A 27,990-nucleotide genomic window follows, 5' to 3' on the forward strand; every position below is an offset into this window, starting at 1 on the left:
TTCCATATTGATTGTAAACAAATGGAAAATAGGGATATCACTGTATTTTTGGGGGGAATTATGCTTTCATATCTTGTATAAGCATATATTTACTATTATATAATTATTTACAGCTTCCTAATTAAAAAACTAAAGCTATGTGAATTTTAATTCACACAAAAAATATCACTGTATGAACATGAGTGAATAGTACCTACCAGGAGACATCATAGATTGCTCTTGGAATTGTTTCAAAGCATCTTTCAATCTCTCAATATCCTGTAGCAATACAAGCGATTTCAGCCGATGCAGATGAGTCACATCTGAGGAAGAGATGGTGTGAGATTCAAGACGTTGTAAGAGCTCTTGGGCAGTTGCTGAATTTACAGCAGCATCTCTGCATTCTGATTTCTCTGGAAAAACAGTTAGAAAACTATGTTAAAAATATTCAGCGAGCTCAGAGAATTTTCCTAATTATACTTTCTTTTCTAGAACAGCACCTTCCTTTTTAGTACAACTGACAACCAAATATCAGGTACTAAAGAGCAGCTTGTTAAACATTTTTTGTTAAGTATTAAAACAATGGTAAGGCGAACACTACAAAATTCAGTAAGTAAAAAAGACAGTAGGATTCATAATGATAGGAGTGCAAGAGGAATCAAATTTTCAAAGTTAGCAGAGGAAGAAGGTGTGATGAAGAAACTGTACTGTGGCCAAAGCACTGTTTTTACTTCCTACACACTATGTATTATAAATTGTACACATGTTTTGGAGAAGGGAACAACTCTGTGGAACTACTGCAAAGCACTTCTGGAAGCAATTACCCTGGTATTGCACCTTTATGTTTTTATTTAAAAAGCAAGTATTACAGCATGCAAGACAGCAGAGAAGAACATATATTGTTATGGGTTGACCTTGGCTAGATACCAGGTGTCCACTAAGATGTTCTATCACTCCCCTTCCCAGTGGGACAGGGCAGAGAAAATGAGATGAAAAACAACTCATAGATTGAGATAAGGCAGTTTGCTAAAAGAACCCACCAAAACTAGCAGATGTTTGCACACACATAATTAAAGAGGAAAAAGGTTTATTCTCTATTTCCCACCAGCGAGTTATGTTCAGCCACTTCCCGGGAAGCAGGGCTTCAGCCCATGTAGCGGCTGCTCTGGAAGGCAAACATTGTAAAATAATAAATGCCCCCAGTTCTTCCGACCTCCCTTACTTTTATATCTGAGCCGATGTAATCTGATATGGAATATCCCTTTGGCTAATTTGGGTCAGCTGGCCTGGTTGTGTCCTCTCCCAGGATCCTGCCCACTCCCAGCCCCTTGATGGAGGGAATGTTGGAGAGACAGAGCTGATACGATGCCAGTGCTGCCCAGCAGTAGCCAAAACTCTGGTGTGTTATCAACACCTTTCCAAAGCACTGTGGGGGCTGCTGTGCACAAATGAACTCCAGCTCAGCCATACCCAATACAATTGCTTATACAGTACTAAATTATAAGTTCATTCTTCCATTCCAGTAACAATGTGTTGTCTGTCCCTTTAACCAAACTCCCCTCTGGCTTTTACCAGCAAGACACCCGAGAAGTACAGAATTTTCCCGATTCAGATTTTTAATATATGTACTAGAAGTATAGTCCAACGTGACCATTTGAAAATGCTGCTAAAAGCAATGGCTTCCAATTTTATAAAAAAAAATAGGGAGTGTTAAAGCCATTCAACTAGAAAAGGCAAGCAGCATAATGTCAGATCTATATATAAACTGGGATTTGCCTAACAAGAAAGTTAGTCACACTGATTTACAGATGTCATATCTCATCTGCAGATGAACTTCCTTTCACCTAAGAATTCCTCTCTGTGGCTTCCAAAGTCCTCACTGGCTCAACACTCCGATCTGCTGGTTTGAAACTAGGGCCAGTCAGTCTGTCAAAACCTGCCAAAACCTGAACCTTTCAGGAAAGCTGGAAGTTCAAGAACACACTTTCTTAAAACTCAACATGCAACACAGCTGTGGACAATTGATCAGGTTTCTGTTCTGGGTCATGTGTTAGCAGCAGAAGTTGAAGAATTTCAATCTTGCTCCGTCACTCTGGAATTCCACTACAGCAAATGCATGTAGTTTAGCTTGCATTTACTTAGCCATATGGTGAAGTAGTAAAATTCTTAATTTTGGTGAGGGAAATACCTTAGCCAGAAAGTAGGACAGATTTCAAATGCTAGTCTTAGTATGAAGACCTGATGCAGCAGAAAAATTTAACATTACGCAAAGAAAATTCCATGTCTAGATCTTGAAAAGAAAATTAACATGAAATCCCTGATGTCATCTTAACAAGGTTTTTACAGTAATTCTGTAACCAAAAGATGAATTTTATGGTACTAGAAGCCGACAGCTCTGACTTAAGATGGACTAATACAGGCAGGTAAGCTGTTTAATATTATCCATTCAGCTCCACAGTGACCAGTGAACATTCAATAGGCCATTAGGGATAAATCCATGCAATTCTTTCAGAAGTACTATGGAATGTGCATTGAGCATCAATTCCCATTCATCTTGTTCACAAGCACTTTATGCCAGTATACTTTCCCAATGCCAATAGTATCTTCCCCGTTCCTTTACATGCTGTCTGTCTAGATTTCCTTATAGAATACAAATATATCTCGTCCTGGGAAGGAGAACATTCTGAGAAGTAGATTGGTTCAGAGATAGTAAGCATAAAAGTAGTTAAGGATAACAATTGGCCTCATTTGAAGTTTTCTGAAAGCAAGTAATCCTTCTGGGTGTTTCCTTGCAAAGGGAAGAATTTTAACCACTTGTCCCAAGGGCACTGGAATGTTTAAAAGAAGAGCAAGGAACACCATGTATATTTTTAAAGACTGACAACCACAAGCTTTTTCTATTGATGTGAATTCTTACATAGTCAGGTACACACCATAAAGTGGGACAAATACTAGGTACTCACATGTCTTACTGAGTTCAAGAGAGACACTTTAGTAGATTTGTCTCATTTTACAGGAGCAATAAATGCATAACCATTTCCCCCTGTGTGGTAATACTCATAAAAAGAAAGGAGAAAGAGTGGTACATACTGTCGGCAAAATAGATTTGTTGTGTTGCCTGCAGGAAGTCCAGAATGCTATCTGCCTTTTCATCTATGTCTTTTAAGCCTGCTGCTTCTTCTTTGTTGTTTTTGTCAGGCTGATACGTAAAATCCACACCAGTAGTTTTTGTTACTAAGCCAGCTGCTCTCTTTTTTTCTTTCTGTCGCTTCTTTTTCATTTTCCTCTTTTTATTTTTGCTTATTCTGGGACCGTCTGTTTGCTGCAGCTGTAAATTATCTTGAACAACAGTTTCTTGCATTCCCAAATCTGTTTGTTCTCCATGTAAATTACTAGAGATTTGTAAACTGCTCTTTTGTTTCCTCCTTCGAATGCGCTTTCTCTTGGTTTGCCCTTGATATTCCTCTTCTGTGGATTCAAAAGAGACATGAGAGCTGTAAATAAGAAGATCTGTAATAAACATTTTAGAACTGCATACAATGAAGTATGACACCCTTTAAATTCTGGGATACCTGAGTGGCTCTAACCTTACTTTTATGCTTACAATGTCTTTCAGTACTACAATGTCAAAGTCAACTTTTCTGAATGTATTAGAAAGACAAGCTTTTTTCCCTTCTGCTTCAATAAAGACTGTATCCTCCTTCATGCTACATACTTTACATCTCATTTACCTTCTTAAAGCCGGTAATATGGTTCTATAAAGAGTGAGGTCAAAAGAATCCCCAGAGCAAAAAACAGCATGGGCAGACTGTGTGACATGGCATGATAGAGTTCCCCAAAGAGTCCCACACCATCCAGCTGGTAGACTTGACAAGGAACACAAGAAGAATGTACATAATTTACAACGAAAGATGATAGTGTTTATATTGATAATATCCATTCATGACAGTGCTGCGCTTTAAAAACACCAGGCGTCTCTTTCTGACTGATCTATTTTCTCCTCCTTAAACATTCTCCTCCTTTGGGATATCTTACTCCTAGCTCAGTTTTGGACATCAACTTTATAGGAAAAGCATGCAAGGCAACAGTGACCTTGGTAAGTAATCTCCAATCTTTTAACAGCCTGCCTTGCTTCTGTTGTTCCCTTGCTACATTATAATTTCCTTACTACCTAATTCTTCAAAAGCCTCACATGTCACAGCAAATAAGTCCCTCTTGCTCTTCAAGACAGCTTTTGTGCTTCTTTACTCAGATCTTATCCCTGTACACAAAGCCCGGAGTTTTAAAGTAATCTCTGACCCTGAACTGATTGCTCCTCCCACACACTCACTTTCTGAGTGTTAACCCCTCTAGCACTAGCCAAGGAAGATTTGGCCAGAAGCCACCACCCATCTTCCCTCTGAGTGCACTGCTGCTGAAGTCCATATTCCTGTCTATAATAATTCCTCCCTAACTAGTAATTTCCTCATTCATAGTCTAACGAAATCCTCACACATTTAAACATCATGGATTGCAGAATGCCAGTTTTCTTCTATGTACTGGGTTTGCATGACAAGATTTTGGTCATGGGGGCTACAGGGGTGACTTCAGTGAAAAGTTGCCAGAAGCTTCCCTTATGTCTAACAGAGACAATGTCAGCCAGCTCCAAGATGGACCTGCTGCTGGCCAAGGCTGACTCATCAGTGATGGTAGTAACGCCTCTGGGATAACATAGTTAAGAAGGGGAAAAAAGTTATTGTGCAGAAGTAATTGCAGCCAGAGAAGAGCAGAGAGAGAACAGGTGAGACAAACAACTCTGCAGACACTAAGGTCAGTGCAGAAGGAGGTGCTCCACATGCCACAGCAGATTCCCCTGCAGCCTGTGGTGCAGATCATGGGGAAACAGCTGTGCCCCTGCAGCCCATGGAGGTCCATGGTGCAGCAAAGATCCACCTGTGGAGGACCCTCCACTTGAGCAAGTGCAAGCCTGATGGAGGCTGTGACCCCATAGGAAGCCCACTGGAGCAAGCTCCTGGCAGGATCTGTGGAGACAGGAGCCCACACTGGAGCAGGTTTGCTGGCAGCACTTGTGACCCCACAGAGGACCCACACTGGAGGAATCTGTTCCTGAAGGACTGCACACTGTGGGAAAGGACTAACGCTGGAGCAGTTCACGAAGAGCCGCAGTCTGTGGGATGGACTCACAGTGGAGGACTGTCTCCCATGGGACAGACCCCATGCTGGAGAATGGGAAGGACCCCTTTCCCTGAGGAGGTGAAATGCTTGTAACCCTCACTCCCCATCCTCTTCTGCTCATGGGGAGGAGGTAGAGAACTGGGAATAAAGTTAAGCCTGGAAAGATGGGAGAGGTGTGTGGGGGGGACAGCCGTGGCGCGCAGGAAGATGCTTTTAAGATTTGATTTTACTTTTCACTCTCCCGCTCTAATTTTGATTGGTAATAAATTCAATTAGTTTCCCCTAGCTGAGTCTGTTTTGCCCGTGACAATAGTTGGTGAGTGATCTCTCCCTGCCCTTATCTGGTGAACCTTTAGTAATATTTTCTATCTCCTGTCCAGCTGAGGAGGACTGTAATAGAATGGCTTTGGTGAGTGCCTGGTGTTCAGCCAAAGTGAAAACACCACATCCTAATGTTTTGCTCTAGAAAGTTAAGACGTTAATCCTTCCCTCAACCCCTACCTGCATGTTTCTAAATTCCTAACAGTGCCCTGAGCCTAGCACTCTTCTTTATCTGGATTTACACCATTCTCTTAGGGTCAAAGCAACCCTGCTTGGCTAAGGCTAGTGTAATACAAGAGAGACATCTGAAGCCTAATGCTTGTTTCAGAATGATACGCGTAATCTCCTGAACTGTCTCTGACATTCTCAGCTTGTTTGGCTTTCTCATCACTCCTCCCCCAACCAGTCTTTGTCGCTATTTTCTCCATGGTTGGAGGCCCTCTCTTTAATTTCTGTTTCTTTTTCTGTCTTGAACTCTGTCAGCTCTGAGCCACTTTCTCTTTAAATATCACTACAGACTTTTAGTTCTTTAGCTGTCAGATGACTCACTGCAAAGCAATTTTCCATACTTTCAATGAAGAATGCTGCATAAAAATAAATTTGCTGTATTGTAATTGAACACCACAGCATGTTAAAGACACGCCAAACGTCACCCTGGACCCACAGTGTGGAATGTTTCACACCCATGGTATTTGAGCTAAATATCTTTATATGTAATTTGGACATATGGGATGTGGGAAAAATAACGTCTGTGTCATCCTGAAGGAATAAAATATCAGAACTGAAGGCAGATACAAATGGTGAAAGATGCTATAAACAAAACATCAGTGCTTCATCTTGAGATCTAATTTGGATTTTCATGGGAGTATTTGTGTTATAATAGGTGAATTTCACCGCAAATATACATACATTGTTTAGCAAAATTTCTCAGCCCACTGTTAACCTGAACAGCACTGTTTGATAATAACACTACTTTAATCTATGCTCTCAGCAAAGCAGCCTAACTTGTTCTTTAAGCATCTGAGATCCCCAAATCTCAGCAAAACGACAGCATGTTGTGCAGCCAAACACCCCTCTTTCATTTGAAATCACTTTAAAAAAACCAGGCAGAAGCCAGACGGGGCTTAAGATAACCAATATTTTGAGTCAAATCCAAAAGTTTCCTTATCCTAAGTACCTCAGGACAGCAGAAGGTCTGAAGAGACCACGGTGAAGCTGTCAAAAGGCAGAATGGATGTAGTCTTCCCATGTGTAGGTATTAAGATAAATGCCTGATTGAAAGGAAACCAGAACTATGCTGACTTTCCTCCAACACAGGAAAGAAACACAAGACTCTACCTAGCTCTCCTGAGGAGCTAGAGTGGCAGTCCTTTAGCAGTTTTGTCACTCTTTGCCCTGTATTCTAGTATCTGTGTAGTATCTACTGTTCCATGTGTGGGAGCTACCAGTGATTCAGTATCAGGAACAAATGAAATTAGATGCTTACGAATGCAAAGCAATGCACACAAAAGGGATTAATTTGAACAGCTCGCTGGTAGGGGTAAAGTGAGCTGTTATCAGCTCAAGAAAAACAAACCCCATACCTGTGCATCATCATGGAAAACTCAACGACAACATTTGCTCAGTTGGTATCAGTGATCATAACAGCTAACACCTTGTTTGCATACATAAGAAAAGAGATGGAAAATAATACGAAAAATATTCCAAAGCTATTATATAAACCTATTGTACTGCTCAAGCTTGTAATGCTGTGTTGCTTAGTATAATTCCAGAATTGAAGGATTTTGGCAGGTAACAGGAAGACTCTCACAGAAGTTAGCAGAGAAAGAGTTTGTATGATATTTGTATGATTTTTGAAAGAGTAACAAAATAGACTTAATTTCTGCCTCCTCATGTGAAAGCAAGGTGACAGGCAATTTATCTGATCTGTTTCACAAGCTAATAGAAGAAAGTAAAACCTTTTTTCACTAATGGTATAGTTTGCTATGGAATTCCCACGTGTGTGGTATGCAGAGGAACCAAGAGAACTGCTTGTTCATACTGCCAGCAAGGCTACCTGATTACAAGAGACATACTGTAAAATATAAATGAAAGTTATACAAGAAACATACACCATAAAGTTTATGTCACAGCCCACACAATGACCTTAACAAATGACATGTTCAGTGGGATTCGCCTCCCACAGCTTTAGCTGCCTGAAAATACTTAGTGAATACTTAGACCTATGCTCCCTCTCATAAACCCAAAAGACACTTGTATCTTCAGAAAGCAGTTTATCTCATCCTAAACCAGCAGGGATTGAAATACAACCTGAAGGATTTAATCTCTTTCTCTCCCCTTCCATTAACCACAAATGAAATCGAGATGACGAGTCCTGACTAGATGCTTGCAACAACTGTGAAGAATCAGTTTCTTTTACAAAAATTATTGCTACACAGGAAGGTAGCAATCTTCACACAGACTCATTCTTCACATGAGTCTGCTCATCAGATGATTTTTACTAATTAACAAAATCCACTGTTTGATAAAAAAAACCCAAACAAGACCCAACTTTTGAATGATTCTCTGCATTTCAAGCTAGTAGGGAGGCCTGATAAATTTCAATAGATACAAATTTAGTTCTAATATTTTTCTGACTGACAGAAAACGTTTGTTATGTCAAAGCTGTGTATTACAACAAATGCAGGGAATATACACTATACAAGCAATCTCAGTATGTTGAGTAAGTACTTAAGCAGCAATAGGAATAGCTTTTGAACTGCATTAACCCTAGCCACAACTATAGCTACAGCTTGCTCTAATTCCACAAGAGCTGATGATTCTTCTCCTGTTCCATAATGGTCTGTCACCTCTCTCCCTCCTATCTCTGCCCCACAAGTTGCTTAATTGATCACATAATCCAATTATCCAGGAGCAATTGACTCTAACCTGTTTAGTCTGCACTTGGTGCTCTTTCCGACTGAGCAAAGTGTCTTCCAGATGGAATGCCCATACACATTTTCCAGTCATAGTCATAATTTCATAGCCATTTCTTTCAGCCTTAGTAAGAACTCTTACCTCAAGAACTGTTCAGAGTTAATTTTTTTTTTTTTTTTGCATAGATTGCTTTTCGGATGCAGTTTACCACGCAGGTGCACAGTCACACTACCCTGACTGACAGTATGATATGGAAGTGGGAATGAGCAGCCTAAGAATGTAAGTCAGCACTAAAAGAAAAAGTCATTTTCTTACAGCCTAGCTTATCTTGTCTGAAAGATTTAAATGTTTTCTCCATTCAAACTGCATGTTTCTTTAACAGAACAGAGGTAGAAATATGTAAAAAAAAGACTTTCAATGAAGTAAGAGGACTCAGTTTATACATACAGCTTACTGAACTGTGATAACGAAAAGTCAGGGCTGCCAGTTTCTATCTTCAAGGAAAAAAAAATGAAAAAAAATATTACTGACATGAAGATTCCCAGTAAGCTAACTCTGAGTTCTATTACATTAGCAAAGTACTTTGTATTCATCATCAGAGCAGCTGGAGACACAAAGAGATTAAATACAAAGCTTAACAAAGGCTAAGAGCAACAGCTGACTTCCTCCTGTCCAGACTAACTACCAGCATGAACACACTGCTGGCAACTCCATGATGGAAAATACAAGCTTCCTCAAGTTTATCTTTACTATTTCAGTTCCTTCAGACAATGCCAGATGAAAGCATTGTGAGAAAGCATCCCATAAGACAATGAAAAATGGGAGGCTGATTAGTTAGGTGTCTGCAAGTCTAAGGGATACGAAGTTCCACAGCATGCAAAACGAAGTTTGGCTCTGAGAATAAGTTGAGATTTTTGAATGCTAGGGATTTTTAGAAATCAGGTCCTTGAATATTATTAGAACAAACTTCTAGAACAGGGGACAAAAAAAAAAAAAAAAAAAAAAAAAAAAAGAGAGAGAAAAAAATATGTAAAGTAGACTGAGGAAAACAGAGTCAAAGAATATCCTCTCAGCTTTAGGAATCCATACAATGTGCTCATCGTGACTCAAGTATGGCAGCTGGCTCTCCTGCTCACAGTCGGCTGTCTGGATGTCATTCATGGTAATTCTGTAATTCTGTTGGGTTTTGGCTTTTTGGCTTGGAGTTGTTTTTGGTTTTTTGTTTTTTTTTTCCAGATGAAACAGGACGCATGCCCCTCCTGATTTTTCAGCCAGTTTAAGCTCTTTTCTTCTCCTTGATACTGCATGAATATTCCATGGTGTACCATGCAGTCAATGCAGAGGAGTTTAATTTTGGTTTAGGATCTTGTAAGGGAAAAAACGAATGTTATTTTTAGTGCCAATTAAGATATCTGTAGCAGCAATTTGACCAAGAGTGAAAAGCTGTGGTTAGTGAATGCAACACAATGGAATGGTTCATTAGAGTAAAAGCAATATTGGAAAGATCTCACACACATGAAATGATGTTACTATTTTTTCACTCTTTTTGGGGGAAACTGCTTCAAATCATCATTTGAAATCAGAGAAAGAAAACCAATTTAAAAACTTTAAAACTTTTAGTAATGTGCAGCACTTGTAATGTTGTAGAAAACTGCAAAAGACTGGAAGCTGTTTAGGATAGGGACTGTCTTTTATTTTTTCATTCATACTATGTTTGTGCGCTGACAAATGAAGAATTCACATAAAACTGGCAAATGTTGCATAAGTGCTGCCTACCACAAAGGAGTATTACCTCCTGGATTTTAAGCAAATCCAATTAATGCTAATGATAATAATCGGATACCACTTTCTGCATAAGTCTTCAATTGTAAATGTTCACCTGACTGTATATACAAATGAATTTCTCTTATTCATAAGTTAAGTAAAATTCCTGCCATAGGAGGAACTGTACTTGGTCACAACAAACAACTACCTACTACTATATCCTGTATCAAACAGCAGCCATACACTGCAGTCAAGAAAACATCAAGTTTGAACTTACACAGAGGTATAATGATGGCCGTTCTTTTCCACTTTTTACCCTAATAATTGCCATAATTTTATTTGCTTTTTGATTGCTGCTGAGTGCTAAAATGTTGTTTTCACAGTTATTCATCATACTGTAAAATCCTGGTAACAGTCAGTTCTGAGCTCACCATTTTGCAGGTGAATTTTGACTGGTTATTTTTTCGTAAGTACATCACTTGACAACTGTCTAAGATGTGTTTCATCTGTCATTTTTGACAAATCATTCAATCTGGTATTACAATGCACCAAACTCTTGCCTTTAGTGCAGTTAATATCCATGCAGCCATCAGGAAACCTTCTGATATCACTGTTCACTCTTCTTACCTGACCAGCTATTGAACACAAGTCTCCAGTTGTGACCTCTGTGTTCTGAGAACTGCTGCATTCTCTTCATCTACTTAACTACTCCGGGGCTTCATCTTTCATATTATGTCTGTGTGCCCTCTTTGGAGAGGGGCTTTATCAAAAACTTGCTGGAAATTCAAGGAAACCACATCAGCTGTAGCATCCTTATCCATGTATTTCCTGCACCTTCAAAGATTCCAAGATGTTTGTATACTTCCTCTTTGCAAACCTTCTGTTGATCTGTCCCAGTCAGATCACATGTTATGAAGCATCCACAAATGTTATTTTGCATCATAATTTGTGCTGAACTGTCTAAAACAAACAACAGGATTACAGCCCTGCAGTTCCTTGCACAATTTAAGAACTGTTTTAAAAAACTGGTTTCACAGTATCTAACCTCAAAGGCTCTGACAACAAGGCAATTTGAAAATCGAGTATCTATGCATCATTGTCAGTAATATGGGCAATTTTTTTTTCTTAAATTCTTTTAGAAAGTTTATGTGAATAGAATCTGGTACTTGGAACTCTATTTTAAGAATTTATTTTGTTGCATGACCATTAAATCACTTCAATTTCACATATCCTTTCAGAAAAGCCAGGAGGAAGTGCTACATCATGGGATTCTCCATAGTATTTTTTCCACAGCTAACATCAATGCAAAGGATTTATTTAACTTCTCTGAAACAGGCCTCTCTAAATACTCATTCTACACCATGATTATTGGCTCGAAAGAGTGGCAGACACATTGCTCCTGGTGCATCAGAAGCAAGACCTATTGCCAGTTTTAATTCTATATAACATTTGCTCAAACACTCCTTCGCTTGTCTTACCACGTTCTTACATTTATATATGTTTAATACATCATTTGGGTGTGAATTCAGTTTTTTAAAAGACACCTACTTCTTTCTAACAACTTCCTTTACTCTGTTGTCTGGCTCTGCTGTCTTTCTCTTGCTTTTTCTCAAGCCTTTCATGACAGGTGGTGGGTGCTGGCCTTGAATATCACATATGGTGTCCTTAAGTAGCTTCCATACCACCTGGTACAACTTCCTTCTCTTAGCTGACCTTTTTTAGTTTCTTTTTAGTAAGTAGCTTTATTTTTGTGTAGTGTTCCTTCTTGAACCGTTGTGGATTGTTGTTTGTTTCCTGTTGTTGTTTCAGCACGTTGAACCCAATGGTGGCTGTTGTGATGTGCCTCTTGTGAACCAAACTCTATGTAGGATAAAGTGAAGGGTCTCGTTTCCTCTCACAGCTCCACTAACCATTGTCTTGGTTATTGACTGTGTCTAAAATCTGAAACTTTTCACAACATCCTGATGAGACACTAATGGAGAAACTGAAGATCCCATTACTGCTCTCTCTGCTTCTCTGATCTTTCAGCAGTGATTATTCCCAATCCCAGCTGGATACATGACGAAACAGACTCTAAGCTTGCTTGGCTTTTTGATATGTACACTCAGTCCAAGCACACAGTGATTTAAGGCATCCAGGAGATATTTGAAACTATTTTAATGTAGAAATTAATTTTAGCAGTAATGTTTTGGGCCTCCTGTCACTATATACAGAAAGCTATACTTCATGAAGCCCCCAATCTTTCTAAAATAGCAACATTTCTGATACAAATTCTGTACCATTCAATGACTTAATTTTTAAACGAAAGCAAATATTTTGACCTTTTAGTGATCTTTTATTGTTTTAACTTTCAAACTCACTGTCTTCATTCATTTTGGGGTGATGTGCAAAGAATCAGACTCAGTCACCATTGTTTACAGGCATCATACAGCACTTCCTAAATGGGCTCAGTTGTGGTCCCCAAAACCACTGAGAATTATGTTTACTCAGTGAGGAAAATAAAGTAAAATCACAAAGTCTAGCATATTCACATACAAGAAAAAAGAGATTCAATGACAACCAGTAACTATTCTGAAGGTTACTAAATCAGAAATGGTCAATTATCTTAATTAGCCACAAAGACTAATTGCTACTAAATAGAGAAATCTTCTTAGTCTTTGGCTAAATAAGATTACATCTCTGTATTGGAACAGATAGCACCACTGTGAATGGGAGGGGAAGACTTGTAGCATTTATATTAAAAGACTGGAAACATTTTAAACATCTGATATCACATTTCCACTTTAAAAATTTGTTCTTTCTTTTAATTTTCAGGATACAAACAAACATTCAGAGTTTTCTTCAAAGCTTTTTTTCTCAGAGATGGTTTTCAACCAACAGTTAAAGAATTCAAAGCTCTCCCTTTGCTCAGAATAACACCAGAAATGATAAGAAACGTTGCAATCTTAAAATTCTGTGCAGCATTTAAAATGTTCTTTCCAAATATACCAGCTAAAATAGCACAAAATGTTTAGATGTTATTAAGAGTATAGGAACACAGACTGGAAAATGGGAAATACTGGAAAAACAGGTTATCTACTGGAGAACAGATATTTAGTTTTCCCCTGTGATAAAACAGCACCTAAGAGTAGATCTAAAGTACAATCTTTAGCACAGAAGAGCTACATAAAAGTACAGACACCGAGACAGCTAAATGAAGATATTCGGCAACAACCCCCCAACCCCAACTTATGGCATTTATCACCTCAATATTTCAGTTTACACCTCAATTCTACTTTTTGCAATATTCTCCAATATTTCTTAATTTTTTACAAAGCATCTAATAAACAATTATTTAACCTCATATAGGAAAGAGATGCCACAACTGCAATTTATTACATGGTTCTTCCAGTAAACCCTATTTCAAAACACTCCAGAAAAGTAAAGTCTGAAAGAATGCAGAACTTCCACATTTTATTTTAACCTATTTCCTTCATCCATTTATCTTTGGATCTGAAACTAGATTTGAATTATATTTACTTACACAGTTTCCAAGCAGCTTTTTAAAAACAAGGATGTTTTAGGACATGGATTAAGCTTACTTGTATTAATCACATTCTAAATGTGTATTGAATCAGTAAGTAATTTCTTAATGACCAAGTGCTCTGTGTTGAACTAATCATACATATGAACATGCAGGCAGGTATGCTGGAAAAATGAGCAACATCGCAGAGAAGATCCAGAACAACTGTAATTTGGTAATTTGTCAGTTTGTAATAGATGTGACCCTGGTGCCACAGTCTTCCCTGGCCTGCAGGTTTGTTCTTGACTGCATGTTGTGCTGCAGCAGGCCCTGCCCTACCCAGAGCTGTGCGGTCACACTGCTCATACTTTTTTTCCCACAGTGAACATTACAAACCAGCTTTTTAATAGGAAAGCTAGGTTTTATTAGAACAGACACTAGAACACCTGATTTCTTTTTTGAGGGTGGGGAAAACTCAAAATGAAGAAAACTGAAACAAAACTATACATACATAACTTTATCTCCACCTTGCCCACTGCATCCTCGTAAATCAATCCTCTTTTTTTAGCCTTGTTCTCAGTTCAGCACGCCAGATATTTCCAGAGTTGCAGAACAGTCTGCCCAGTGCACTCTGGGTCTCTAGGGAATGTCCCTCTGAAGCCTGGGTTCCCATTGTTCTCAGCAAACTTCTGGTCTCTGCTGCACAGAGGGTTTATTCCTTGGCCATCATTCCTCTACAGCCTGTGTGTCTCTCACGTTCTATAAAGTTATTCCCTCTCAGTGTGTGTCTCCTCATCTCCTCAGGGCTCCATCCTGGCTTCTGTACTAAGCAGCTACAGATCTTCAAAGAATGAAATATGATATATGACATAAATGTGTGATTATTCATAATAATAAATTAAAAAAAAAAAAGCAACCACAAAACTCAGCTGACAGCACCTGTTACAAAAATAAATGTTTGGAAAGTGACTGAAATAATTTTGTCACATGTAATCAACATGAGATCACGTAGTATGCACACTCTACTTTCCCAGGTGTTGAATCCATCGTACATCATCTTTACACTATCAGATCACCTATTTCTGGGCACAGTAAAATGTTACTAGGATAACACGGATCACAGTCTATCACTTCCAGGATTTCTTGTGCTGCTTCCCAAAAGTAAAGCATTTAAAATGGCAACAGGAGCATAACAACTGGTCTATTCAGCTTAGTAAAGTGTCAAATTGTTTTTAGTTCCCATTTAAGTTGTTGAAAAGTAAGAGTTGCTCCGCATCTCGCTGAAGAATAGTATCATCCCTTGAAAATAAGAGAGACATTGTTGCTCTTCTTCAGTTATATGACATGATCTGTGAAAAAACCCTGCTATGAAAAAGGGAAATGTGTTTATCTGTCTACACTTGACTTTGTATTTCATACAAATATTAAAATCTGTCATCTGCTTGCAGAATGCAGTTTCTTCCATCACACACTGTACCCCCAATCCAGATTAGTGTGATGCTAATGCTTTTCATCTTTACTTGGTGCACTGCCTAACAACTCTACAAAATTGGTTTAATTCTTCTTTTCAACATAACAGAACCTTAGGCATCAATAGCTGTCAATCACAGACTACCCATAATATGCTATGGATATGCAGACTTTTTCATCTTTTATGCACTTAGATGTTCATTACTAAATGAATCTCTCACTTGCTTTCATGAGCTGGCTGATGTATACTACTATTAATCCAGTTGAGATGCAAGTAAATTTCCTTGTTGGTGTAAAACGCCATTCCTTTGGGAAGGAATAAAGAGAGCTGATCCTGCCACAAGCATCTAACTTTAACCATAAATGTTGACTTTTAGGCAGGATGTTCTTCCCGAATGAAATAACGAGCAGCAGGTAAGAAGTATGTAAGAAGAGGAATAAATCCAGGTCTAGGAAGTCCCTAGATCTAGGGACTTCATCTAGGCTAAATGATATCACAGAATCCCCTGAGCTGGAAGGGACCCACAAGGATCATCAAGTACAACTCTTAAGTGACTGTCATATTTCACTTTTCCCCAAAGCAACTACTACACCACAGAAAATTTTCTGACACTAGGGGAATATATTCAGAGCCTGATGATATTCATTATGCATAATTTTATTTAAACAAGAAAATGAAAAAAAAAGTTTCTTCATTTTACTCATATAGAACAAATAAGAGACTTCTTGTAGGTTCCAGGCACAAGCTCGTCCCCAATATTATAAGTCAGCTACATGAAGTAAAGATGCTGGATTTAGATGCAAGGAACATAGGCTCAAGAATAATTTTTCAATTTGCTTAAGCAGTAACAGTTTCCTTAATTTTAATTAATTAACAAACACAAGGCTGGTGAAAAAAAAAATCATTGCAAAAGCAAATGTTCTGCTGGAGTCACAGACTATAGCTTCATTTGGCCTTTTTCACCTTGAGAATGCACAAATTTTTACAGCTGACTAGATAGTGCAGGCTAGTTAAGCAGGTAACATAAAGAGATCTGTGTGCTTCTGTAAGAAATATATATTACATGATTGCTGCTGTTCCTATCTGTACAAACTATCCAACTGCTTTTACACTATACTATTATTACTCTCATGGCTGTATCACACGCTATACATAAAGCACATGAAAAGTTATTGCATATGTATCAACCTGAGTATCCTCTGTGGAGTACAGGTCACCAAAACTGCCTCCTTGAAAAGTAATGTTTATGTTTTATAAAGACTCCTGTATGGCTGTTCACTATACGAAAAAGCGCTTTTTTAAAATCAAAACCAAACCAAACCACCAAAACCAATGCACTATGTTCTATACAAGTCCTAAAAATCAAGGGGTTTATGCACCGCTCAGCTCTGTTTTGATTTTTTCCAAAGGATATGCAAAATAAATGATGAGAACGTGGGACGTTTTCTTATACACCAGTGAAGAGCAAAAAGAAAGCAGGACAGATCTGATCAAAATCTACTTATTTAAACCAAAAATAAAGTCCAAGAAGTCTGTAGTAAGGTTACGAGCTACCTGCACATCTTATTCGCAAATTCAAGATTCTTAAGGCTTCACTGGAATGCTGCGTTTGAAATCACAAGCAATGGTTGTTCAGTTCTGCCCCTGATTCCTTCATAAAAGTCATCTGTTGCCAAGTTGCCATTCACTGACCTCTGTGAAAGCAGGACTGGGAATGGGGGCCCTCTGGATGGACACAGCGGATGCCTGGCTCTGTGGTGTTGGCTACTTCTCTGGCTGGGCAGCATTAAGGGAAACTGTAGCTGATATTTTATTACTCATTCCTCCCACAAGGAGATACATGCTAATCAGGATTTTATGTAAGATTCATTTCTGCCATTATCTTACACTGTAGCAGGTAGAGAGAACTTCCACTGTACTAACAAGTATGGTGACACAAAAAGTTGGCAGAAGATCACCAGAGAATAGGCTGCAAACAGCTCAAAATAATTCAGCACTTTCCATTTACTTAGCTTTTAACATAAGCATTTCACTGCAAGCAAGTTTAAGTGTACAAAATTACTGCCATTAAAAGAAAAGGTATAAAAAAAAGGGAAGCATAAAAACCTTGTAAATACATTTGAACTAACAGATATATAATACACAATGGAAGTTTATATAGCTTGTAATGTAACTACTAGAGGCACTTCAATTTAATAGAATTTATATATTACTATAATAATGTATTTAATAGAACAAAAATGCCAGAGTTAGAGTGAAAAGGAAAAGCATTGTAGGCCACTATAGAACACATTCAAATAATACAATCATTGTACTTTTACTTAGGTATTTTTCTGCATATGTACAAGTTCTTTTTGCCAAAAGAACATGCAACACTATCTCTAAAGCTTTTGCTGAAGTTCTCTGTAAAAGTACATATGGTTTTATACTAAACAAAGTGTGAAGATTATTTTCAAATGCTAACGTGTCTAATTATTAGTGAATGTTGTATACCATTATGATTTCTAGATACATGTCAAACAGAATACTGCAACAGATTTTTTCCTTGAGATTACTGAATTATGCATCTAAATTACATGTAATCAAAACTATTTTACAATTTGAAATTAGAAACACACACACACAAATAACATGAAATAAGGAAACACTGGATATTGTATTTGATAATCTTTCATTTTTCCTTGATATATTCTCCTTGCCCTTCAGAGGAAAAAAAAGAATCTCCATCCAAAGCTGTATATTTAGCATTGAAGGCTCCACCCATCAATAACATATTCAAGATTATGGTACCAACATTTAGTTGAGCAGCATTTCAGAACTGCCTATGAGTACTTATTTTACCATGTACCTGTATGCCCAAAACCAATCATGGGCAATGGTAGTAAAAGAATCACTGAAGAGCAGAGAAAAATAACAAATGGGGTATCAGAAAACATGGAGGGGGAGAAACTCCCAAAATTAAACCCCAAAAGCCTGAGAAACAGTAATGGAGTGTATTGGGTTTGCATGGCCAGGTTTTGGTAGCAGGGGCGCTACAGGGGTGGATGCTGTGAGCTGCTACCAGAAGCTTCCTCCATGTCCAGCAGAGCCAATGCCAGACAGCTCCAGGATGGATGTGCCCCTGGCCAAGGCTGGGCCAATTAGAAATGATGGTAACACCTCTGGGATAACACATTTAAGAAGAATTGAAAAAAGTTATTGCACAGCTGTAATTGCAGCCAGAGAAGAGCGGGTTGAGAACATGTGAGAGGAACAGCTCTGCAGACACCAGGGTCAGTGCAGAAGGAGGGGAGGAGGTGCTGCAGGCACCAGAGCTGAGATTCCCCTGCAGCCCGTGGTGCAGCCTGTGGTGCAGCCCATGGTGAGAAAGCTGTATCCCTGCAGCCCATGGAGGATCACAGGGATGCAGAGATCCACCTGCAGCCCATGAACAAGACCCATACTGGAGCAGGTGGATGCCTGAGAGGAGGTTGTGAACCCGTGGGAGGCCCAGGCTTGAGCAGGCTCCTGGCAGGGACCTGCAGACCTGTGGAGAAAGGAGCCCACGCTGGAGCAGGTTTGCTGGTGGGATTTTGTGGGAGACCCGTGCTGGAATAGGCTGTGCCTGAAGGACTGAGGCCATAGTGGAGGACTGTTACCTGTGGGAGAGACTCATACTGGAGAAGTTCATGGTCAAGTATCTTCTGTGGGGGGAACCCCAGGCTGGAGCAGGGGAAGGACTCCTCTCCCTGAGCAGCAGGAGAAACAACCTGTGATGAACTGACCAGAAACCCCATTCCTCGTCTCCCTATCCCCCTCTGGGGAGGAGGTAGAGTTGAGAAGGAGGGAGAGGTGGGGCGAAGATGTTTTAAGGTCTATTTTTACTTCTCACTATCCTGCTCTGATTTTTTAAATAATAAATTCAAATACTATCCTCTAATTTTGAGAATGTTTTGCCTATGACAGTATTTGATGAGTGATCTCTCCTGGTACTTACCTCAACCTATGAACTCTTCACTGTATTTTCTCTCCCCTATCCAGGTGCAGAGGGGAGCAAGAGAAAGGCTTTGGTGGGTGTCTGGAATCCAGCCAGGGTCAGCCCACTATATGGAGGTAAATGCAAGATTTTCATTGGCAAGTACCACAAAGCAGAAGGATGCCAAAAAAATCTGGCATTTTTTTTCAGGAGGAGAAAAGCTGGCAAAAAACGACAAAATTAAATATATATCCTGAGATGGAAGTGGAAGAGCTGTATCACTGGTTTATTACATTAAGTCTTCCCACTTATCCTAAGGCTATGTATTTTTATTTCTTAAGGAGCTGTAACAGATTAGTATTTCTCTCCTCTACAGTGTTCACCTATATACTAAATAAAGTGCTGAACAAAGAATCAATAATTTCTTTTCTCTGGCAGAAGAACAAGAAGGATAGACATTATGTTCTTTTCAGTAAAAATGCCACAGTTCAGCTAAGGTATTTAACTGCCATGTAAAAGCTACCATAATATTCACTCCCCTTTCTGGGCTCACATAAAAAGAGAGGCTCCTCCAAACAGAAAATTTGATCCTAGACAGACTTTGTTATCATCACGTACTGTAATATCACTAGGTGTCTCACTCTTCTAATTATTCAAGCTGTTTAGTATTCTCATATGCTTCAGTGAAGAGGTGGAAAAAAACCCCCTCAGATCTATGCACAAATGTGTTGTACTGCAGCAGTTCAGGGTATGAAGTGTTACAGACCTGCAGAGCAGCCCTGGAGCCTGCAGCAGCTGCTGCCTCTGTGCTGATCTATCAGCACTGGCTCAATATCAACCACATTACTATATGCAGGTTTTTTCTCATGTCTTTATATGTTTGGGCTTCCACAGCAGAATCATTACTATTTTACATAGTTTGTGATATGAGAAGTGCCTTGATCTGAGCATTCAATAAAGTCGGATTCTCTGAGGAATGACTCGTAATAAAGGTGCACACTTAATTCTGCTACCTTGTCTAAAAGTTAATGGAGAACTGATCTAAATTTGTCAGCTACAAACTAAGGTTTTTAGTACACTGAATGAAGGCTGGAAAAGAATATGTGCCATAATTGAGCACTAAGAACTCCTTAAGATGTCTTCACTGTATTTGCTGCTTCCTCTGGAAAGCTAGCTGAGTAACTAGATACACAGTTCCTGTATTTATTAATAGCCACTTCCCATAAAGTTTCACAGCAAACTGGTTTTTATCAATTGACTGTTGTATGCTGTTGGGGTTCCTCCCCCCTGCCATGTGGTCCTGGGAGAGGGGCCCCGGGGTAGAGGCAGGGCCTATGGGGTTTCCCTGCCCCCTGGTCAGCCTCGTTCCCCATTGGTTGTTTTGTGTTCCCCTGCCCGGGAAGGACCCTCGGGTCCCGTGATTGTTCAGTTCTTGGCCAAGTCGCCGACCAGGCGGCTGGAAAAATAAACATCTCGGAAAATATCTACCAAGAATCGGTCCATATATTCTTTTCCACAGGCCTCGTTGTCTGATACACGTGTTGCAAGAATCCCCACTGCAACAAATGGTGGGAGAATGCTGGCAAGACATCGATCCCTTGGGACAGTGACTGTGATTTGTGAGGAAACTCCGGATTTCTTTTCTTGTTTTTGTTTTGCTGTTCCATCTCTAAACTACGAAGGAACCATGGAAAGACTCTTGGCTCTCCAAGCCGCATATGGAAATTTATCTTGATTCAAGATTCTTGAACAACGATATGTAAATTTTAGCTTAATTCAAGCTCAAAAGGAACTGAAACACTTCCTGGCATAGTTGTTTAAGAACTTTGAACTTTGCCTACGTTTCTTGGGACTTGATTCTTACCAAAGACTTTTGGAAGACAGTTAACTTCTGAGTCAAAATAATGCCGATGGAAGAATATTTTCGTGATTACTATTTAATTACCGAGACTGTTGAGCAATGTCAGCTGTGTCCTGGCGAAGGGAAGCCCGGCACAGGGACCGTGTGGCCCAGGCCACATGGACCAAGCCCTCTCCGAGCAGCAGCGAGGCAGTTCCCGCGCGTGGGTGGGCCAGCGCGAGCTGCAGTGTCAGCAGCAGAACCAGGCGTGGCAGGAGCGGCACGACCCGGCGGTGTCTGCCCGGCCCCGCACAGCGCGTGGTGGAGCGAGCCCCGTGAATGCCCGACCGAGAGGGGCGGCGCGCGGGCGGTGGCCGGTGGCAGAGCAGAGCCGCGCCCAGCCGAAAGACGCGCTGGAGCCGGGCACGGGGGGGGTTGTCGCTTGGGGGCCCGGCTGAGACGTGGGCACGGCGCCAGGCAGCGGCAGCGCAGCTGCGACCAGAGGCAGCAGAGGCGGCGGTGCGCAAGGAGCTGAGCGGCGCGGCCCGGCCCAGCCCGCGCGGCCCCGAATGTGACCCCGGGAAGTCGAAACCCTGCGGCGAGAGCGCACAGGCACGAGCAGCCCTGACGGCCCTGGCAGCACCCGCAGTTCCAACATGGGAGCGAGCAAAAACGAAAGTGAAACCAGGAACACAGCGAGACAGAAAACAGCAGGAACTCGGAAAAAAGAAAAAATCATTGTAGCTAAGGTTTTAGGAATAGTAAAATGGCATAATGTTAAACAAAATTATGGTTTTATAACAAGATGTGACAACCAGGAAGACATATTCGTGCATCGTACTGCCATTAAGAAAAATAACCCCAAAAATATATATCCCAAGCTTAGGAGATGGGGAAGTTGTACAATTTGACATAGTGCAAGGAAGGAAAGGTTTACAAGCAGCGAATGTTACTGGGCCTGGAGGTAGTCCAGTCAAAGGCAGCCGTTATGCACAAAATTATAAACAATATCCATCCCAGCAGCTTCCCTACCCGCAACCTACTTTCCCCTTTTACTCTATACCCAATATAAATCCTTTCCTAAGTTTACCCCATCCCCAGTTTATCCCTAATCTGTTTTTCACTCCATGGCTTCCCTATACAATTCCATTTCCCTACAATTCCTCTCTGATGCCGAGGGGGGGGATGAAAAGGGGAAGGGAAGAAATTAACTACTTTTGTTTAGAGTTCCAACAGGTACAAATGGAAGAAACTCTCTCCTGCCTCAGTTTCCCCACAAAGCATGCCCGCAGAGCCCTGTCTCCCTTCTGCTGACTCAGAAGGGTGGCTTGTTTTGTTTTGAAACTGTTCTTGTTATCTCATGTTTATCCAGTTGTTTTCAATGTTAAGTTTTGAATCTCTTTTTATTAAAAATAAACAGGTGAAATGTTGGGGTTCCTCCCCCCTGCCATGTGGTCCCGGGAGAGGGGCCCTGGGGCAGAGACACGGGGTTTCCCTGCCCCTGGTCAGCCTCGTTCCCTACTGGTTGTTCTGTGTTCCCCTGTGTGGGCAAGGACTCTCGGGTCCCGTGCTTGTTCAGTTCTTGGCCAAGTCGCCGACCAGGCAGCTGGAAAAATAAACATCTCTGAAAATATCTACCAAGAATCAGTCCATATATTCTTTTCCACGGGCCTCGTTGTCTGATACATATGTTGCAAGAATCCCTACTGCAACAGTACGTCTTTGTCATTTTTGAAAATTTATCTTACACGTTGTTTCATAATGGGAATAACAAAGCATTCTATATGGGAGAAGACATGCAGTAGACAGTATTAGCTTTTAACTTTTCATCTTCAGACAGACAGTGACCTCAAAAATTGGATAGAGCTCTTTATTTGTCCAGACTGACAAAAGATGTGCCCATTTCTAAGTACTCAAGAAATGCTGATATACTACTCCAATAGAGTGCATACCTAAATGTAAAAAGACTGGAATGGTTTGTGAACACACTGCAAACCTAAGCCATCCAGATAAGAAAGTACCTAAATTGAATTTAAGACAGAAGCATGAAAGGAATTAAGCTCATTGTGCATTAAAGATGCGCCTTTTTTATTAAATGTGTGTTAGGCTCTCCTTAAGGTGTGTCAACCATTACAGTTCCACTATATTTCAGAGTTTTGCATCTAGCTAACCTGTTATTCAAGCTACCAAAACAAATGTTTTATCTAACATTATATCTGGCATTGTGATAGCGCAATGGCTATTTGCCAGTGAAAAGAAAATGAACAAAATAAATTTAGTGTTGTGGTTAGCTGTGCGAGGATGCTGATATCCAGTTCAGTGTTACACTCACACCGTGGTCCTGTTCCAAAACCACCACCACCACCACCACATCCACTGAGAGTAATGTACTAAAAAGATTTGAATGGCAGAACTTGTTTCTAGCAGTCAGGACTTTAGGGCACATGATATTTTTCATCCCGTTCTACACACCTTAAAGCTGGACTTATCAGAAAATTAGCTTATGTTACATTCTCTCAATGTTCCTAACATTTATGAATTCAGCTTTTAAATATTCTTTTTTTTAAAAAAAGCAAGTGAAGAAACCTTTCAGTCATGTTCATTCATTTAGATCAGTGAAAAATTGGTATCATCATCCTAACAAAGCAAAAATAGTTGCCTAAAACTGTTTCTGTGCTCTGTCCCACTCTCTCCACAGCAAGATGCAGAGAGAGTTTGTTGGGTGAGATATAAGTAAGTCCTTTCAAAATATCATCCATGCACCCAGAAACAAAGAGCTTTGAGGTCACCCAGTTCTTACAGTATAGTACAGAAGCAGGCAGAACACATATGAATTCACACAAAACTTCACCTGTCATTAGACCAGCTACACCAAGATCGGACATTCAAAGCCATTGTTTAAAGTATCTGCACCAAGGGAAGAAGTGTCAGATGCTGGCACTGTCCCACAAGTCAGTGAAAGCCTGTTGCCCATGTTCCCCACTACACCCCTACACAGCGGAGCCCACAGCTAACTGCAAACTAGCAGAATCAGTCATGTCAGTACAGCTGTGCTGGTTATTCCAGCCCAGAGGACCAGCACATTCCGATTTCAGGAGACGAGTCCGTGAGATGCAGCACTATCAGCTGCATAGAGCCACAGGTGCAGCTGCTGGAAGGAATTTGCTTTCTGTCAGGAGAGACTGCCTATTGGCCCTAATGCCTCCTCCACACCTGCGACGGCTGAAGCAGCTGGGAAATGGAACTATTGGTACAGAGATGCAGCAGCTTTGTTCAATCATAAGCTGCTCAGAGCAACCGGGGATCCTTGGAATGCACTTCAGATTGCCTGTACTGCAATTTGGCTAGATTACAGCAATACATTTGTGTACACTGGTATTTTTGTCTTCTGCTACAGCAATATGCATTTTTCTCAGCCCTCCACAGATCGCTGGAAAGAAAGCAGGTGAGTGAGGCTGATGCACGGCATGGGCAACACACACCCTGTAATTCTGAACCATCCTGAGCCTACAGTGAAGGCAGGAGCTTTCTTTCTCTCCAACAATCTACAATACAGAAGGCTCTGATAGAGTATGCCCTGTTCGTGATTTGAACTCTACTTATGAGCCAATTTCTGCTTACAGGAAGAAAATGGAAGGAAAATAGAACGAAGCTATCAAAATTATTTAGCAAAACTACCACGAATGGAAGACTGATGAAAGATAATTTTCATAGCTTCCTTGGCACAGGTTACAGTTGTACTGGGGGTTGTTCAGTACTTCCAAACTTTGCAGAGGGCAGTAATCAAAGGCAAAGGATATGAGATCAAGAAATTTCCCCAGTGGAGACTGAATTGAGACAAGCTACTGGAAGCTATATCAATGTGTGGCTGTTAAGCCTACAAATTGCCATAAACTACTACTGCTATTAAAAAAAACCCCAGTAAAATGCAATCATGAGATAGGCCTGATTCTGACTTTCAACATTAGACAGCAGCATTTTCTGTATGTCATAGAAAATACTTGCAGAAAGCTGTTTAAGAAAAAAAGACATGGCTAATACTACGCACATTTTTTTTACTGTCTTCATTTTCCTTGTCCACTCAGCCACACTGAGTCCCTTCATGTTAGAAACAAGCTTTCTACTCTGTTTTTACAGTGTCCAGAGTATTTAAACACCAAGTTAATATGAATGCAGAAAAGCATTTTATTCTTACAAAAGGCTCTTCCCCTGCTCCATATTTTATTTTCAATTTGAAAATTGAAAACAGTGCATTGAAACAAGTCTTAGAGTAACATGGACCCTCACATCAAGAGGATGAACCAGGGCCACACCTAATATTCAACAAGTGTGTTGTCTGTCAGTGGATATTTGGGTCTTAACATGTAGGACAGCAACATTTTGCTGTAGCTCAACACCAACAGGTTCACAGGCAATAGCAGAGCAGTGGAGGTTAGAATTTTGCATGCAATCAACTGTACAGATAATAACCAAAATGAAAATATCATGTGATCAGAAATATCCCAAGACCTACAAACCAATTAAATTTCCTGCTTTAATGTGATGAACTACGATTCAGAACCACAAAGCACTTGCAGACAGAGACCCAGATGTCTGCTGCCTTTCTCCTTCATCCTGCCCCATACTGACTTTACCCTGCCACTCCATGAAGATTTAACTACAAAAGCTTAGGTCTTGATTATGTTTTCATTATGAAACAAGGTGAAAGTAGTCAAGCACTGTCAGATTTCCAAAGTGTTGGGTGTCTGCTCAAATGAGGCAGCAATTCTAACAGTGTTGGCTTTTTTGCTGGGATCTAAAGAGGTTGTTGGTGCTGTTCTCTATTTCTTTTCCTTTCCCATCAGGTCCTTACTGTCACTATGACAACAGGAAGCCGGTAACACAGTTGCAAGGGAGGAGAAAGGGGGAGCATACTCCAGCTGAAAGGAGTGAAGTGACTCAGCTGGTAGGGAGAAAGAAGGGAAAAATGATGTGCAGTAGCAAAAGAGGAGAAAATAGAAAGCCACAGTGCCTCTTCCTTCTCTGAGATGCCTCTATTATAGAACAAGATGCTCAACAAAAATGTTTGTCACAGTTAAGAAGAAATTAAAACAACAGAGTTGTTGCACAGGCGTAATTGTGGCCAGAGAAGGGCGGGATGAGAACATGTGAGAAGAAAACTCTGCAGACACCAGGGTCAGTGCAGAAGGAGGGGGAGGAGGTGCTCCAGGCACCAGAGCTGAGATTCCCCTGCAGCCCATAGTGAAGACCATGGTGAGGCAGCTGTGCCCCTGCAGCCCATGGAGATCCACCCACAGCCCATGGAGGAGCCCCACACCAGAGCAGGTGGATGCCTGAGAGGAGGTTGTGAGCCTGTGGGAGACCTGTGGAGAGAGGGGCCCTGTTCCCAGGCTAAACCAGCCTGTCCTTGGAGGATTGCACCCCGTGGAAGAGTGACCCACACTGAAGCATTCTGAGGGGAGCTGTTGCCCATGGGATGGACTCATGTAGCAGCAATTCACAGAGAACTGTTGCTTGTGAGATGGACTCACATTAGAGAAGTTTGTGTACTTCATATCTCTACTTCAAGCCCATTCTGCCCGTGACAGTATTCGGTGAGTGATCTCTCTCAGATCTTATCTCAAGCCATGAACCCTTTATGAAATTTTCTTTCCCCTGTCCAGCTGCAGAGGGGAGAGAGTGAGTGGCTTTGGTAGGTGTTTGGCATTCAGCCAGCATCAACCCACTTCACTAGGATGAGGGCTACGTTGTTTTCTGCACTACAGAAACATATAGGAATGAAAGCTTATTTCAAAGGTAAATTTTTGTTATTGAAATACTTGAGGCTTTTTCAGAAGCATGCAGAAACTAATACAGCATCTAAACATGTACTTTATTTACAGTTATAAAAATATAAATCAAGGATCTTTAATAAACCATTAACAATGCAACCATGGCTAAAGTAAAGCATTACCAGTGTATCACATTACCATGCATTCTTTTCTCCTTAATATGTTTTCAGCATTTGCACCCTTTCCTAACACCACACACAAATTTGAGCTAAATATCTGGGGCAGAATTCTTTGCCATCTGGCTTCCAAAGCCATTTTCCAGAGGGTTTTTTGGGAGTTTGGGTGAGGGGAGGAGGGTGGTTTGTTTGTTTTGATGGGGTCTACTGACAATCTTAGAAACTATCATGAAAAACACTGAAGACTTCAGTGACTGTACCATGCATTCTACAGTAGACCCATATTCTTGTGAATATATTGGCTTCAGAAGAGGTAAATAGTTAACAGATAGTGGTAGTTAGAAATGACTGGTTTCTACACTGTGCATAAACCTAAATTAGTGATTCCTCCTTACAGCTTCAATTGATAGCCCAGTCCTGTGTTTAAAACCCTTAGTGGACAGCAGTGAGTTTCTTGGTAAATTCCACACGCATCTTCAGGAGTTTCAGACTTGTTTGCTACGAAATCAAGAGAAGTAATTACTCCATTCTAGCTGGCTGCTTGACAGAGCACGGAATTTGCCTGTAACACTGCTCCAGGACACTGGTAGCCTGGACATGTTTTCCTCTAAGTGCCTGCCCACGCTACACCTTAAACATTTATAATTTGTATCACATTCAGTACACTAGAAATATTTCCATGAAGATGGGATCACACTAGTAAGCTTTTGCAACGCAAAAGTATATCAGCAAGCATCTTCTTTAAAGCATACACTTAATTCTCTAAATTTCAGTATAATAAAAGTTAAAACACATAACCAGAATTCCTGACAACTCTTAAATCAGGTGTCACTTTAAAAAGGATATCTTCTCCTGTTCAGATAGAAAAGGAACTAAAAATTTTCCAAAGCAGTATTAGAGAAGTTCATTTAGGTCTTCCTTAACTTTTAATATAATCCCAGTGATGCAATCAACCCATAACGATGTCAGTGTAAATACAAACATTACTTGTTGGGGAAGATGAAACAGGAAAGCCTTATAAATATGATTGCCTGACAAAAGATTTTGGGAATATGAAAACTACAGGCAACATCGAAATGAAAGCCACTTTTGAAATACCAAGTCTTAGTTACTGAACAAC

General features: G+C 40.4%; 1 protein-coding gene across 8 annotated transcripts in view; it reads right to left on the bottom strand.

Annotated features, from left to right (window-relative positions):
• The window catches only part of ERICH1 (glutamate rich 1), a 96,906-nt gene that overhangs the window by 31,398 nt on the left and 37,518 nt on the right, over positions 1 to 27,990 (bottom strand). For all 8 annotated transcript variants that reach the window (XM_042016219.1, XM_042016213.1, XM_042016214.1 and 5 more), the window contains 2 exons: positions 3,070 to 3,447; positions 198 to 392 (listed from right to left, as the gene is read on the bottom strand). In XM_042016219.1, coding sequence (XP_041872153.1) covers positions 198 to 392; positions 3,070 to 3,447 — 573 coding nt within the window. The remainder of the gene's footprint in view (positions 1 to 197; positions 393 to 3,069; positions 3,448 to 27,990) is intronic.

The sequence above is a fragment of the Corvus kubaryi genome, unplaced genomic scaffold (assembly GCF_017639235.1).
Source record: "Corvus kubaryi isolate FWS band 111438036 unplaced genomic scaffold, C.kubaryi_AGA036_p1.0 split3-73, whole genome shotgun sequence".
NCBI classification, from domain to species: domain Eukaryota; kingdom Metazoa; phylum Chordata; class Aves; order Passeriformes; family Corvidae; genus Corvus; species Corvus kubaryi.